This window comes from Schistocerca nitens, chromosome 6 (genome assembly GCF_023898315.1).
Source record: "Schistocerca nitens isolate TAMUIC-IGC-003100 chromosome 6, iqSchNite1.1, whole genome shotgun sequence".
Lineage (NCBI taxonomy): Eukaryota > Metazoa > Arthropoda > Insecta > Orthoptera > Acrididae > Schistocerca > Schistocerca nitens.
In genome coordinates, this window is record NC_064619.1 from 578216928 (window position 1) to 578234732 (window position 17805).

Genomic DNA, 17805 nt, shown 5'->3' on the forward strand with positions numbered 1-17805 from the left:
ATCAGTTGATTTGCCTGGTTGGTGACATTCCGTGTTGCACTTAGAGCAATCAATGACAGTAGGGTACTTCATCAGTTGAATGCACACTGTCGAAGGAATGAAACTTGTACAAGGTGAAACATGAACAGAAAGTTCAAAAATATTAAGTGGAAAGAAATAAGTGGTATGGGCTATAATAGTGTGATGATAACTAAAGAAAATGGAGTGCTGCCACCAAAAAATGTGTTCAACAACAGGACAAATTAATAAAAGCCAAAATACAGGTTATGTAAACTAAGATGTCATTTAAACTTCTACGTTTATCAGCTACTGCTTGGTAAATTGATGTTTTCTTTCATCATATGACTGAAAGATACTTTGCTTGTATTAATTATGTTGCAAAATTATGCCTGAAAAATTATAGTGACACTTAGAACAGCTGCAGCTGATGAAGTGACATTATACATGAAAGACAGAAGAATAGTTGTACACATGTTCCAGTATTTCGTGAGTGTGTAGGATCATCACACTTGAATGTCTTTTACTGTCCAGTTATCTTGTATTTAAACCAATATCTAGTTATCTTGTATTTAAACCAACAACTAAGCTACAACATTTTCATCACCATTTTACATTTGTTTATTGTCTTATTGTAAGATCAAGATACTTGTCACAACATATTACATATAAGTCATTATATTTAAATTTTGTACATTGTTTCTTGGCATTTCCAACATGAATTACAATAGTATTTGTCATTATAAGTTTCTAATCGGCTGAGATGTGGTGTTGGTCCGAAGGAGGAAGAATGGGTGATTTGTTGCATTACTAACCCCCAAAGTAGTTCTCCCCCCTCCCTCTCTCTCTCTCTCTCTCTCTCTCTCTCTCTCTCTCTCTCACACACACACACACACACACACACACACACACACACACACACACACAGCATGCCAAAACCCTGCGCTTTAAAGATTATGTGAGTTCAGATAGACAGACAGACAGTAAAACAACAGCAGCAGACAGCATCTGTGTTTCTCTCTCTTAGCTTGCCTAGTTTTGTACGCAGGTGCACCTTTCATGCACACTTTTGTGTACTATGACATTTTGGACCTTAATCAAGTTTTCATGCATAGTTCTGTATTTTATTGATTTTACTTTGAATGATTTGGAGATGCACTCACTATTGATTGTAAAATTTTCAAACACTTAAACTTCTTGTGCTATAACTTTTAATTTCTGTACTATACATACTGAATTTGTATAATTTCTGAAGCCTGTATTGGTAATTAATCCTGAAACTTAATATACTTTTTCTTCCAGATGCATCGAAATGAAAGATTTGCTTCCGATTTCTTGTTCAGAATACAGAATCTGCTTCAAGTTCTGTGTCCTTACATAATACAAAAGTACAAAGAAATGCCTATAGAAACCCAAGAGCTAAATTGCAGTATTGCAAGTTTTCTCAAGGTTGGTGTATTTTACAAAGGACATTAGAATAAATCTTATTTACATTTATATCATATGCCACCTCCAAAGTGCTTCTCTAATACTACGTGGAAGTGGCGAAACTGAAAAAATTTGTAGGATACCTATTGTTGTGCACATACTCTTCTTACCGTTGATAACATGGCTTATGGAAAGGAGCATGAGATGCTAAAATTATGTAAGATTTCTGCACAGGCTTAACTGAACAATAAAAGAGTGTCTACATACAAAACATCATATTTTGTGCACATTATGTCTAGAATAACATTCATGAAAATCTTATAAAATTGATAAAATAATTGAAACCCATGCAATAAGCAACTTTGTAACTCTAGAAGAATATTAAGACTCTGCACTTAAACTTCAGCTCTATGTGTGGAAGGGTATTTGGGACCTATAATTAATATGAAAAGGAAAGTTAATACTCACCATATAGTGGAGAGAGTCGCAGATAGCCACAACAAAAAGACTGTCACAAATAAAGCTTTCGGCCAGTAAGGCATTTGTCAAAAATAGAACACACACACACACACACACACACAAGCAAACACAACTCACACACATGTAACTGCAGTCGAAGGCAACTTAAGCCACACTGTGAGCAGCAGCATCAGTGTGTGATGGGAGTGGCAACTGGGTGGGGGTAAAGGAGGCTGGGGGGGGGGGGGGGCGAGGGAGGGGAAGGGATAGCAGGCTAGGGGCGGCAGACAGTGATGTGCTGTTAGGAAGTGCACAGGGATGAGGTGGAGAGAGGCTAGGGCAACTATGTGCAATGGGGAGTTGAGACGGCAGGCAGGGGAGAGGTGGGGTGAAGGGGGGGGGGGGAGCAGAAAAGGAGAGAAGTAAAAAGGCTGGGTGTGATGGTGGAATGAGGGCTATGTAGTGCTGGAATGGGAACAGGGAAGGGGCTGGATGGGTGAGGACAATGACTAACGAAGGTTGAGGCCAGGAGGGTTATGGGAATGTGGGATATATTGCAGGGAAAGTTCCCTCTTGTGCAGTTCAGAAAAGCTGGTGTTGGTGGGAAGGATCCATATTGTAGCATAGCGGATAAATAAATAGACTTTCCCTGATATTTTTGTCTTTAATAGTTATTGGATTTTGTTGATAATTAGTAATCACACTTGGCACTTTGGCAACTATTTAGTTAGCTCCATCTAAAATTGAAAGAGGCAAAATGCATGTAGCACAACATATATTCTGGCAAGAGAACTAATTTAACTATCTGATTGTAAACAGGTGTTTCTTAGTTTCACACACAAATTCAGCTGAAATTATAAACATAGCTGTCACTGAAATGAGACCTAATACTCGTATAGAAGAGGAGTTGGTAGTTGCCCAGAATCTACAACATGAATTATTACCACCTATCCTTCATTCTACAAGCCCCATTTGTATTGCATGTATATGCTTTAATTAATATGTGTCATTGTTTACTATATGAGCTATGTTTACTGAATATTAAAATTTTTAGTCTGTTATAAATTCTTTAAAATTTTAATTTTAGTCAGAAATTTATAGGTTTATCAATAGAAAATAAGAAGTTCATAGTGTGCTCACTGATATTCTCATAATTTCTGTTGTGTTTCCAGAGATGTCTAACATTCATGGACAGAGGCTATGTGTTTAAACTCATTAACTCGTACATGGACAAGTTCAATCCAGGAGATCCAAAAACTCTTCATGAGTGTAAATTTGTTTTTCTGCAAATTATTTGCTCACATGAACACTATGTGGCCTTCAATCTTCCAATACGCCATTCAAGAATAGGACTTAAAGGAAGATCAGGTAATAAATAAACTTGTAGCTCAATTTCTTAGCAGTCATTTTATGTTATAAATGACATTCATACTACAATAGTAATTGGTTTTTCAGACTATGTTGATGGCTTCTGTCTGTCAGAAGAATTTTGCAAGCAACATTTCCTAGTTGGTCTTCTGCTTCAGGAAGTGAGAACTTCACTAAATGAAGTCTCTCAGATTAGAAAAATTGCTATCTCCACTCTTCGAGACTTATTAGCAAAACACGAACTTGATGACAGATATCAAAATAAGGTATATCTAAAGTAATAAAATCTATTTTATTTCATAACACATCAAAATTATTGGAGTTGTTCCTTGTGTGATGTTTAATCAGTGAAATTGTATGTCCAAAGTTGCAGTACCAACAAACGGTTTAAGTATTGCTCCATCTTTCACAGTTTTTGTGAGAAAATACATGTTTCTACATTTATTGTCAATCATGTTACTGTGTTATTTTCCAGAATATATCAAATCAAAAAAAGTAATTATGGTAGCGCAGTTATGACACATTTTGGTATTGTAATTTTATAAAAGAAAAACATGAAAATGTAAATGAAGCAGTGGCTGCAGTCTCCAGATTCTGATATTTTATAGACATGTGAAATTAAGTATTAAGTCATGGTCATGGTCATATGCACTTGTCAAGGTGTATTATTAATTATTATTATTATTATTTCATATCACAAGCATATTTATGAAAAGCAGTACTGACTTCATTTATTAATATTGGCTATAGTCAATATAATTGATCTGAGAGATTCAGCAACTGTTTAGATAATTAACGTAATTCTCATTCATTGTTCTGTGTCAGTTGCACATTTTTAAAATTAGATTACATGTTTTGATCACTTTGGATAATCTTCAGATCTAAGTAGTTGTGACAGCAACCCATCCTGTCCACTCAGAACCACATATCAGAGTACAGTACTCTGATATGTGATTCTGAGCAGACAAAATGGATTGTTGATGCAACTACTTAGATCTGAAGATGATCCAGAGTGATTGGAACATGTAATCTAATTTTAAAAATATGCAACTGAGATGGAACAATAAATGAGTGTTATCTTAATTAATTTTACATTAATTAGACTAAAATAAATATGAGGTTTGGAACTTTAATATTGTCAACTATTTATTTAAAATTACGAAATAGATATATTTTTCAAATTTTTACTGTCCTTCAAAGTAGTCACCAGCATTGTGTATAATCCGTTGCCAGTGATGTGGAAGTCTTATGATACCCTTAGCAATGCCAGTTGTGCTGATAGTGTGAGTGGAGCATCTATTGCCTGATGAATCTTTGTAAAAGTTCTGAAGCAAATGCATCATTTTAGGAATCAGATTGACATCATGAGGGCTAAAGTCCGCGAAGTGTGGTGGGTAGTACAGTGCTTTCCAGCCACTATTGATCAAACAAATTAGTCTGAACTTGCACCATATGTGCCCGAGCATTGTGCTACAAAACAATGGATAGGTCTTGCAGAAAATGTCACCCCTTCTTTCTTTAACCTGGTCACACGCTGTGCCGAAAAATGAGCAGCTTAGAGAGGGAAATAGTGACACTTTCTGCAGGACTCAGCCGTCATTTTGCTGGTCAATGTACCACCCGCCATACTCCATGGACTTGAGGCATTGAGGCTTCAACTTCATTCCTGCGATGAAGTAAGCACTTCATCGCTTTCACTTCTGAACTGTTACAGTGATTCATCAGACAGTAGACTGCCCCACTCAAACTGTCAATACATGGGCACTGCTAAAGGTATCCTATGTCTTCCACATCACTGACAGGTGTTCATATACAATGCTGGTGACTACTGTGAACAGCAGTAGAACTTGGAAACATGTATCTATTTTGTATAAATTGTGAATAAATAGTTAACACTATTAAAGTCTTAACCTTCAAAGTAATGTGCTGTTAGGACAAGTTTGAAATGGGAAACAGCACTGGGTTAAAACTGTACAATTTAACAATGTTAACCTAGTACCAGATCATTACACTGTTTTCACTTGCTGCCCTGTTTACACATACTGTGTGAAATGATGTAAACTGAAGCTTTGAGAGGTGTTTGCTTCTCCCTATTTGGTCATTTTTATGGGAAATCTCTTCTCAGGTTGTTTGTAGTTCTACCGTAACAATTACTCAGAATGTGTGAAATAGGCTTTGCTTATTCAACTTGAGTGGTAAGCATTCACAATTAGATTCCCAAATGTCTTTGTTTAACACCCCCTCGCCCCCCAACCTCCACCCTCCCACCCTCGGCAGGCTTTTCATAGGCTTCATATGGTCTATAGCAGATCCTCTGCTATGGGGGTCAGAAGCTGTCCTGGTATTTCAGCTTCACAGAGATGTTTCGCTTCCATGCACTGAACACAGTTTTGCCCATTCTTACCTCAATAATTGTTATCTTACAATAGAAGAAGGGGTAAGAATAAGGGTCAACCATGTCCTAAGCAGATGGGAGACAGAACACTGTTTTTTTTTGTGCCAGTGATGATGTACATGTGTTGGTACATTTATGAGGAACCAGGAAAACTCTTCATGGGAAACTTCATTTCTCATTGGTGCTTCCTGTTGACAGAATGCAAACGGAAATCACAAATGTTATCAGTAAATAAGAGGCATATTAGAATGGATCGCATGTAGGATCAAGCCATTGGATCTGAAATTTTCAGTCAACAAGGCTTTTATGGAAATTGCATCTTAAACTTCCACTTTTCTCAGTGAATTTTGTGATAGTTTTATTCAGTAGAAGTGCAAGTGAATAATTAATTCATACAAGTGAAACATATTTTTAACTTGGTATATGTATGCTATGAAAAAGAGAAAAATAGTTATAGCAAAACACAAGCTACTAAAAAGACAAATTAATCAACTGGAATTTGAAATTGTGCAAAAGTTATTTAATAAAATAGGTGTATCCTAACTTCCATTCTCCCATTGTTTAACAACTTACATACTCTTAATATTAGTGAATAACGTTTGAAGCATAGCAATGATTTCATTGGCAGTTACTAAGTTGCATTAAAACAGATGTTTTATTTGAGTATATTTTGTGCATCAATGAAAAAAAATGAATTCTGAGTGAGTTGAATAGTGGTGTTATTGGCAGCTCATAAATCTGTTACTCTAGCAGTTGTATTACTAATTTGTTTAAGAGTCTTATGAATCCGTTAATTTTCTCAACCAATTCATCTTTGCTTCCATTATAGGTTTTGGAACTTTAGTTTGTCATTGACTAAGCCACCTAGTAGATCCTCAAAATTAAAGGTTAAGCTTCCCAAACATTGAATGACCCTTATCAAGACCACCATCATGATCAGTAACAGTTTGCTATTCATACACCAGATGATTCGTTTCATTTGGATTGCATTGTGATTGGTTGGCTTTTCCTGCTTCCTTGATACTACTACTACTACTACTACTACTACTACTACTACTACTACTACTTTTTTTTAAATACTGTGGCCTAGTTCCATAATTCAGGTGTGCAAGAGCTTATGTTGCTTCCCTGTAAAGTAATGTGTTCTACATATTTCCTTTCCAATGTATTGCAGTATTGCACTTAAAGTGCTCTAAAATTTTCTTTATTTAATGAACCTTATGGAGTTGTATGTACCCGTCTTTCTTTTGATGCATAACACTAGTCCTGAAGTGATTCTGAATATCTTCAAATCACTAAAGTTATCAGTTCATTGTCTTTCTTAAGTGCAGTAAACCATCAGTGTTAAGCGCAAAGAAAATTTTTCTGGAACTTTTGTGCTTCAAAAAAAGGGATAATCAACATCACTTCTTTTAAATCCCATCTTAGTTATGTATTTATACACTGTCTTCTTCAACAGTTATGGGTTTGCCTTAACGTACCTTTAAATGACATACTCTGTTACTTTACATCAATAGTTTTCTCTTAAGTCACCACACAATAGTTGCATGATGTCAACATGACGTAATTCTGCCATCTGTTATATAAAAAGTACCAGAACAGCATCAGTTATGACAGTCAGCACCCGATGAGATGCTTGAGGTGCCATTTCAAACTAACATGCAAGAAAATGGAGAGCATTTAATCTAAGAACATCTTTGAAAGACACTATGTTCTTACAGCTCTGAACAAAACTGAATTATATTTTCATGCCATAGGACTACATCTGATTATAACGTCACTTTTTTGACATGCTTGAGTTATTCGGTGTACTGTTGGATATAGCAGTCTTCCGTGCATGACATTTCGGCTATGTAACTCGTCGCCTAAATCAGGTGCAATCGGAGACTGATTGCTGTATGGAGTCCTCTGCCTTCCCACCCCTTCTACGGTCTATGCTTGCCACCTTCTCTCGCTGTCTTGGACCACTAATGCAGGCACCACCCTTGGGAGTCAACAACGTCTGAAGCTATGTAGGATGCTTCCGCATGCACCACACTTGGGAGACCACACTATGTGACATCCAAAATGCCACTCTCACCCCCAGGTATTGCCCTTGAGTTTATTGTTTTGGTCCAGGTTGACTGATCACTCCCTGTTTGCAGTTCATGTGTGTTTGAGTCATAGTGGGATGTTCTGTTGTTAGTCTGTCCCGCTTGGCAATATGCTTGAGGCCTCTGTGTTGTTGGGATCTGTATTCGTTGGACCTTTAACAGATTCAGTGCAGACTCTCAAGCTTTACTCAGCTAATAGTTCTTGTCCTGATTGGTTATGTTTTCTGTTAGTTTAAAATTGAATGACTCAGTCACTGTGCTGTTCCAATGTCTGGGCCAGGATTCTTGTGTCTTCCTAGCTCATGGAATAATCAAGTTCCAAGCAGTGTTCAGCATAGTTTTAATCTGCCAGGAAGTTTCATATCAGCGCACACACTGCTGCAGAGTGAAAATCTCATTCTGGAAACATCCCCCAGGCTGTGGCTAAGCCATGTCTCCGCAGTATCCTTTCTTCCAGGGTGCTGGTTCTGCAAGGGTCGTAGAAGAGCTTCTGTGAAGTTTGGAAGGTAGGAGATGAGGTACTGGGGGAATTGAAGCTGTGAGGACGGGTCGTGAGTCGTGCTTGGGTAGCTCAGATGGTAGAGCACTTCCCCGTGAAAGACAAAGGTCCCGAGTTCGAGTCTCGGTTCTGCACACAGTTTTAATTTGGCAGGAAGTTTCAACAATTCTTGTAGTTTGTCCAACATATGATATGTCACATTGGTAAGGTGTACTATAAATTTATGGCTTTTGTAAACCAATGTCACCTTTAACACTCTTTGGTAGGTCTCTGATCTGAAAGCAGAATTCAGCAGCGTAGAAGCCATAAGCATGGTGCCAGGTAGAATGAACTGACAGCAAAATGGTCCAGAGGGACACAAACGATAATGGATTGCAAACAGAACATGACAATTTGACTCGGATGAAAAATTGGTTACCGTAAGGCAGCATCTGCAGGTGTGGATGGCAATCAGAATGTCACACAGTGGAGACACTTGAGGGTGATGCCTTTGGGAGCTGACCGTAGATGGCATCAGAAGCCAGAAGGCACAAATTACAGGCACGCTCCATCCAACATTCAGTCATAGGTAGCGTATCATGCAAAGAAGATTATGATCTCTGGTAATATACCCTACAACTAGAGAATGTTAGCAAATTGCCAAGATTCCTGAAGAATCACAAGTCCCTTGTTTGTTGTGATAACTCCTAAATTGCCATTCTAGCCTTGTGTTTATCCATAGAACCATAAACATTTACTTTTGTTTCATAATTTACATAAAAAGACTATTATCTTGAAGAATAATCTTCTAAAACACATGCCTGGCCGTCATTCTAATATTTCTTGATTCGTTGATTCCTTCCATTGATCTTAAGGATTTGATTTCCTAGCTCCTTGAATCATTTGTGGTTCTCCATAATATGTTAAAGCAGCAGCTACTCTATCTCAATTGCTCATTGGATGTTTAACTCTCGACCATTCATGTAACTCTTGTACTGTGGTTAAATTTTTCATCACACCTTATTGAGTCATTATGTAGTTTTCACTTTTATCGCTATCATCAGAATTGTCTTCAGTTTTAGTTGTGGTATCTTGAAAGACTTAAAATACATAATAATTTCTGAAACAGGAACACGCTCTCTTCTGAATTAATTCCTGTTCTTCAAAAATGACATCTTATAACCTGATTTATATGTTATCTTCTTTTGATTTTGTTCATTTAAGAATTAGCGAATGGAGCCTGTTATTTGAAAATGCTTTGCCCTAGGTTTTTGCCATACTGTAGCTTATGAGTAGATACCTCAGATATATCAGAAAGTCCTCTTCACTTGAAAATAGATGAAAGGTAGGATTTAAATAATTGAAGGAGTCAAGGCCACGAGTCAGGATTTATCATTACAGTTCAATGGCACAGCATTTTAAAGTGAAAGTTGGTGACATGCTGTAGGGCAAGAGTGTACACACTTGCTATTACTGCAGGCTGCAACCCTCTCGCTATGACCTCATAAGGGCTGCAAACTTAAAAAAAATTCTATAATCATTTGACAACATTATGAAAAGGATAGATTGCGTCTCACTGTAGAGGGGAGAGGTTGAGTTATAAAGGGACTGCTAAACGTGAGCTTTTCGACAAAAGGCTTTCTTCTAAAGTATACGCACACAAACACACACACACACACACACACACACACACACACACACACACACACAGACACGACCACTGTCTCTGGCCATTGAAGCCAGACTGCGAGCAACTGCTCAAATGGGAGAAGCAGTCTGGGTAGTGTGTGTAAGGAGGAGGCAGTGGGGACATGGTAGAACAGTTTGGTGCAGTTGGGGGGCTAGACAGGGGAAGGGAAGGGAAGGGAAGGGAAGGGAAGGGAAGGGGAGGGGAGGGGAGGGGGGAGGGGGAAGTAGAGGAGGGGAAAAAAGACTGAGAGTGCATTGGTGGAATAGAAGGCTGTATAGTGTTAGAGTGGGAGCAGGAAAGGAGGTAGGTGGGTGAGGGACAGGGACTAACAAAGGTTTATCATCTCGTAAACTGAATAAACTGGAAGATGCGTATGTACAGCATCTTGATGAAATATCAGCTAGTATAATTCCACTTTGAATTCATTAAACATGTAACAGCCTTAATTTGGTTTGTCCTTAGTCATTTTGAACACTGTCTTAGTTCATTTGAAAATGTGGACCAACCACACCTCTAGTTTATTCACTAGCTTCCCAGTTAACTACAGCTGAGCATTTCATGTTTATCTCTTCTCAAGGCACATTCAATAAGCACCATTTCCGATCATAAATTTTATGCTGCATAGCTTAGTCCGGAAACTGCCTATGTTTTGCAGTGTCTATGGCAACCCTTTGAAAACAGCTTTTAATATCTGGATGAAAGAGGTGTTTGTGCAATGGAAATTATTAAATGTGGAAAGAGATAGGATAGACGTGGTACTCCTGGTGGAGTAGAAAGTTGAGAAAGGTAAAACTAGAAACGTTAAAACCAAGTAAGGATAGATGACAGACTCCAACGCAGTAACTATCCCCCTCACCACCACCACCACCACCACCACCACCACCACCACCACCACCTTCCCATCCTGGAGGATACTTCACCAGTGGACTGTAGTTACAAAGATCTTAGTCAGTTCTACAGAACAAACACCACTGGTTTCACCCCCTCCTCCCCTCCCAGGCTCCAAAAATTGGTTCTAAAACGCTACTTTTGAAAGTCTGTGGTGAGAGTAGCATCACAAATGGCAACCACAATCTGCTGAACAGACTTGACTTTGGTGGCATATCTCTTACTCAATTTTCACTCCATCTTAGTAAGACGAGGTAATGAACACTAAGTTGAGCAGACCTCCACTAAAAGAAAATTGTACAGACCCAGTCATAAAACTTTGTACTATCAGACAGTATAAATTCCTCTTGCAAAAGCTCCTAACAACCATTGTTAATGCCATCCATTAGAAAACATACTAATCATCAGATAGATAAGACCTGTACATTATGCTACTGCATACTTGCAAAATATTGTGCCATAATGATTACAGCACATACTTACTCATTGTGTCACTACTATTAACCAAGCTATTAAGCAAGAAGAGTTACTTTTTTGGGGTCAAAATACACTGGTATGCAAAACTTATGGACAAAAGTAACTTTATCCGTGATGTGTCACTGCCAAGTAAACTAGTGTGACGAAGCCTGAACCGTACATAGAAAGAACTGCTAGGGTGTAGTTCATAAGCTCAGTGAAAGAAACACAATGAGACAAATACAAATGACACTTTTACTCAAAGACAATAATTACCCTGAAGTTAACACAATTTATGATGGCTTCTGGACATCACAAAAGGCAGGACATGGTTCTTAACGGGCATGTGATCACCATGGATAGCACTGACAATGCTAAGTCTGACCACAAGGTTGGTAAGGAGTTCTTATAGTAGGTCACTCTGTTCATCTACCAGTGTGATTGACAAGCACTGGAATGTTGTTGGTGCTTGAGGACATGTTGCATTGTGTTTCCCCTGTGTACCCCATACATGATCAATGGGATTTAAGTCTGGGGAATATTCAGGCCAGTCTACTAATGGAATATCCTCTCATTCCAAGAGCTCCTCCACACAAGAAGTTTGTTACAATAGTGCATTGTCATCCATAAAAATAAAGTGCACCCCTGAAAAGATTCACATGAGAAAGGAGCACAGTGTCCTCATAAGTGTACTCCTCTGTTTTCCATTTATCATGGCCAGAGGATATTTTTTTTTGCATCTTGCCACTATATTGTGTTACTGTGGCTCTAAACTGCCCTATGTGGTGGTCACTTGGATGTTAATTTGTCATTCAACTACTGTATGGAGGTACATTTCACTCTTTCCTTTTCTTCACTGTGACAATGCTACCATGCCATATTCATATAGTTAAATTCGACAATAAATAATAATAATAATAATAATAATAATAATAATAATAATAGCCTAATACACACTTGTCTCACATGACATACTGAAAGTTTTGAATCATGACAGTCGGGCAGATGCAGTATTTCTTAATTTCCAAGAATCATTTGACTCAGTACTACACCCTTGATTGTTATAAAAGTTCAGTCATATGGAAAAATGAAGTGAAATTTGTGACGAAATTACAGACTTTTTGGTAGGGAGGACATAGCGTGTTATTGCGGATGGAGAGTCATTGACGGACTAGAAGTAACTTTGAGTGTGCCTCTGGGAAGTGTGTTGGAATCCTTGCTGTTCATGTTGTACGTTAATTACCTTGCAGACAATATGCTGATGATACAGTTATCGATAATGAAGTACTGTCTGAAGGAAGATGCATAAATATTCAGTCAGATGTTGATAAGATTTTAAAGTGGTGCATAGATTGACAACTTGCTGTAAATGTTCAGAAATACAAAATTGTGCACTTCTCAAAAAGGAAAAAAAGAGTGATATACTGTGACTATAATATCAGTGGGTCACAGTTGTAATCGGCCAACTCATAGAAATACCTGGGTGTAACACTTTGTAGAGATAGGAAATGTAATGTTCACACAGGCTCTGTTGTGGCTAAAGCAAGCACCAGACATCAGTTTATTGGGAGAATACTGGGAAAGTGGAATCAGTCGACAAAGGAGATTGCTTGCAAATCACTCGTGTGACCCATTGTAGAATTTTAGTCAAGTGTGTGGGAACTGTATCAAGTAGAACTAAGAGGGGATATTGAATGTATACAGAGAAGGGCACCATGAATTGTCATAGTTTTGTCTGGCTCATGGAGTGTGTCACAATGATGCTGAAAAAGTGAACTTGCAGACTCTTGAAGGTAGATATAAACCATCCCGAGACAGTATAATAATGAAGTTTCAAGAACTGGCATTAAATTATGACTCCAGAAATATACTGCAACCCCCCTACGTATTGGTCACATAGGGATTGTGAGGACAAGATTGTAATAATTACAGCACAAACAGAGGCATTCAGACAATCATTCTTCCCGCACTCCATACATGAAAGGAATGGGAAGAAACCCTAATAACTGATGTAATAGGACAGATCCTCTGCCATGCACTACATGGTTGTTTGCGGAATATGGATGTAGGTGTAGCTATAGAAGGAAATCTAAATAGGGAAAAATATAACTGACAGCCGGAGCCTTGTGTCTGTGTGCATAGTTGATACAGATTATGAACTCCCCTGAAGTTGATGACACTTAACTGTTACCACTCTGTGTCCGTGGCATTGAAAAATGTATCTCAAGACGCATTTCTAGATACATCAGTCAACATGCGTACTTCACTTTGCTTAATTAGTCACAAGGCTGTTGATGTTCTATCTGAAAATTTCCTTTTCCATATACTTTTAATTTTCCCAAAATACTTAAAATCACTATTGATCTAATTTAAAGTTCAAAAATATTTTTTTAGGGATCTCTCACTCCGTCTTTTTCATAAGTAATCACTGCAATAAATGTTAATATTAAATTGTTCACACGTACAGAAATGTCAGCACATAATCGTACAAAAACACCATATATGTCATATACATTAACAGTAAAAGTTTATAGACATCTGAAGTCTACACAGTCATTCAAAATTGTTGACAAAAATCTGTCAAGTATGTGTTTCACTAGTTTAATTGTAATTGGGCATTAAAATCAATGAATCTGTCCTAAATAGTCTGATAAGCCTCCCACATCTGGTGGAGGAGGTGTATTGATAGTTAATACAACATATTGTCGATAGTTTAGTTTGAATAAATAACAACTACATCTTCCAAATTTGACAAAATGGAATGGAAAACTTCTACCTTGCTTAAATCTGTATCTGATTTTGAACTGTTCAGACTGACACTCTTTGTCTTAGGTTTGTTTTGATCCAATATTTAACTCAACAAAACTTGTAACTAATATATTTACCACTAAATTAGATCATACAAGTAACCCAAAATGTAACTCATTTGTTCTTTTTATGACAGTAGATTCTGATCCAGCTATTCGATTATTTATTTTGAAGTTTTCTTTTCATGAGTCTGTGATGTGTTCTTCAAGTCTCTGGACCTGCTTATGTATTTTGTCTTTTAAATCAATACTAGCAATTTCTAGTCTGTTTTTAAAGTCAGCAATTGTTTGTTCCTTTGAATCAGCCAGAGCGTTTTCAAATCTAGTACCTTGATTGTCTATGTTCCTTTTAATAGTATCCAACTCATCACCTTGAGATTTGATACTTGCATTGGTAGTATCTAGGAAGTTGGCATTGTTTTTATTAGTTGTTCCCTCCTAATGTTTAATTCAGATATGGTACTAAACATTTCCTCTGTTCTTCTTGTCCACACTGGTAATAACAAGTTAATAAATAATGTATCCCATTAAATTTTGTCACACCGACAGAGTTAATTCCATTAAATCAATCTTTCAAACAGAAACACACTTTAACTACCCCAAAATACAACCAAACAAAATTTCTAAAAATCGATTTAGTTTTGATACAGCTCATTGAAGAGCAGTTCTCTGCATTGTGATGTTATTGGAACCACATCACTGCAACTCTTTGAAGCTGCATTGCCATTGACAGGTGAGCAGTTGCCATTGTTACTACCAGCTGGTGTGGTGTAGTTTTGGCATAGATGAAATGGTTGTTGTCCTTTGTAGCCTCAGCCACCAGTTTTCAAAATCATAGACCTTAATAAGTTCTTCTGATAATTAATTATTATTGATTGATTTAATGATTATTCATTGATAGATTAATTATTATTAAGTCTGTGAATCCTTGTGAGAGGTAATTACTGAACTGCTTTGTTGCAATTTTTCCACTGTTGACCACGTTACTAAAGACAACAGCAATATACGTCAAAACTTCTTCCCTCACTAAAGACAGCAGCAATATTCATCAAAAATTCTTCCCTCAAAAATTGTTAATTTCTTGTTCTTCTTCTTTTGTTTTTAATGTGTTTTTGTTGTCTAAATTTCTTTGGTTCTCAGTATAGAATAAAGCATTATCTGGTTTGATTTTTGTGTGAGAATGCTTTCTTCAGATTAAGAGTGTTGGTACCCTTAAATTTTGAACTGCTACATATTGAAATAATGTTCAAACAAACTGTATAATTTGAATTAATGTGGACTTCTTCAGTGCAGCAGCTCCATGCTGAAAACTGTAGACTATCTAAAACTTTTGAACTGTGATTGTAATAGCTAATTTAAATAAACCTCCAAAACAATTATGTGACCCTAGTAAGAACAATATTTTAAGCAGCTTACATTCAGTTTTTTTTTTTGCTAACAAAAATTCATCTTTAGTTCTGTATGACAAGAGTAAAAAATACTATTTTTTTAATTCTTGGTATGTACCTAATGTTTATCAGTGTCAGTTTCTTCCCTGTTCCAGTGATCCTTGCTCCAATCTCCACAGTTTATTTGTTAATCAGTTCATTAGTTCTTACAGTATGTCTTTTCAAAAGTCTTTTGTACCATGACCTGTTGACCCCTTATCCAAATAGCAACTTTCATTATTGCATCTCCTCCCTCACCACCACCAACTATCACATACCCACCTTTTATACGCTTCTTACAGTCCACACACTAACCCACTCTATATACCCAGTGGCATGCAGTTACTTTGAGCCCTACAGAAAGAATGTTTTCTCTAGCTGATGAACATCTCCTATCCATGAACCATAACCTGACTTCCCACTTAATCACGTACACCAACAACTGCCCCATCACCTCTCCACAATTACTTCCTCATTACCATGTCACTCCCTGCTTAACACCTTTGACACCAGCTTATTATAATACCCCAACATGTTCCAAGTCCATCACCAAATCACTACCTTACCAACAGCTGCTTCTTTGAGAGGAGGGAATACAAAGAAATCCATGACACCATCATGGTCACTTGCATGGCACCTCATAAACAACCAGGTACAGACCAGGTAGAGGAATCCTTTGAAAACACCCAAGATCTTAAACCCTTGTAGAGAAATCTTTCCTAACCACCCAGGATCATAAGCACTTGTGTGGTCCAGGTTGTTTGATAGCGTCTTCGTGATTTGACTTGGGCCTAAGGATGCGTGGGGTAGCCACGCGGGCTGAGGCATCTTGTCAGGATCCGTGCAGCTCCCCCTGTCGGAGGTTTGAGTCCTCCCTCGGGCATGGGTGTGTGTGTGTCATCCATGGTGAAAGTTAGGCTAAGTAGTGGGTAAGCTTAGGGACCAATGACCTCAGCAGTTTGGTCCCATAAGACCTTACCACAAATTTCCAAATTTCGGGCCTAAGGTGCACTGAACTTATTCTACACCTTTTATTCTATTATTTTCACCTTATCCTCTTCAGTATAACTTGCCAATTTTCTGGGTGTTGATGTCCGTCTCTCTGCCAGATCCATAAAAATCACCCTTCATATCAAACCCACCAATGTCCAACAGTTCCTCTACATCAATAGCTTACATCCTCTTTGCACCATAACATCTCCCTTGTATAGTGGGTGCACAGTAATGGAAAAAATATATTACGTGTTTTAAAGGTTGTACCAGGCCTTCCACAAATGGGAATTTCACCCCTCCATCCCTAGTTCCACTTTCTTCAAACATGATCCACAGACAGATTTTCCATATTCCATGCCAATTCTCTCATACTTCTAACACTCCAACTATTCCTACTAACCAGCCATAGCTGATTATTCAATGTAACACAGATTAGAAGAGCTGTGCCTTATTCTCCACCAGGATGTTGATTGCAATAAAGAGAGGTTCTGCTGCCCACCAAATCTATCTACAGATTATATTATTTTGGTCTTATGACGTTCTTACATCCAACATGGATTGTATCCATGTGAAAGATCCAGATACAAGGCTTACCCTTCCTAATAATTCTGTACCAGTCCTGCGACAGGTATACAGAACATAGAGAACCCCTGGAATGTAGACATACCATATAACCACTTCCACTACGCCAGCATAGCCTTTCACAGGGACATGGTTACCAACCGGACGTCCACCGAAGTTAATGAGTCATAGCTGGTCTGTGTTCATGGGGAAGGACAAACATCTGGTGTCAGAGCATGTCACTGAACACAAGTGCATGGTTGATGTAAAAGGCTGCTTCACAACCTACAATATCTGACATTGCTTATGTAACCTTGTTCCCTGGGTTGGCACTACCCAAACGGGTGATGATGTGCTGTATGATATTTGACTATGCACAGAAAGATTTTTGTGTGTGTTATTGTGCTGTATCTGTTTGAAGTAACAAACACTGATAAGCAGTCAGTCCCTGTCATGCCCCAGTATCAGAGGTTGCATTGTAAGGACAGTTTGCTGTAGCAATAGAGGAGGCAGCACGCCTGCTTTTTGTAGTGGTAGATCCAGGTGTAGATCAGGAACATATGTGTTTGTAAATATTATATTAAATATTTCAATTGCTTTGAAAAAAATAAGTGCTAGTGTTATGTTAGCACCAACTGTCCCTGTTTAACAGAAGACAAGGATGAGTTTTGAGGTAATTATATTTGTTGTTTATTGTAAATCTTTCTATTTCTGATTGTGCATGAATGTTTTTGGATTATGTGTCAGATATTACTTGTTTGTATT

The 17805-nt window shown here is 37.8% G+C and overlaps 1 protein-coding gene across 1 annotated transcript in view; it reads left to right on the top strand.

The window, feature by feature from the left end:
* Window positions 1-17805, top strand: part of LOC126262335 (dedicator of cytokinesis protein 9) — a 356303-nt gene that overhangs the window by 203871 nt on the left and 134627 nt on the right. The window contains exons 20-22 of the mRNA XM_049958894.1: window positions 1300-1446; window positions 3057-3252; window positions 3340-3518. Of these exons, the coding sequence (XP_049814851.1) occupies window positions 1300-1446; window positions 3057-3252; window positions 3340-3518 (522 nt within the window). The remainder of the gene's footprint in view (window positions 1-1299; window positions 1447-3056; window positions 3253-3339; window positions 3519-17805) is intronic.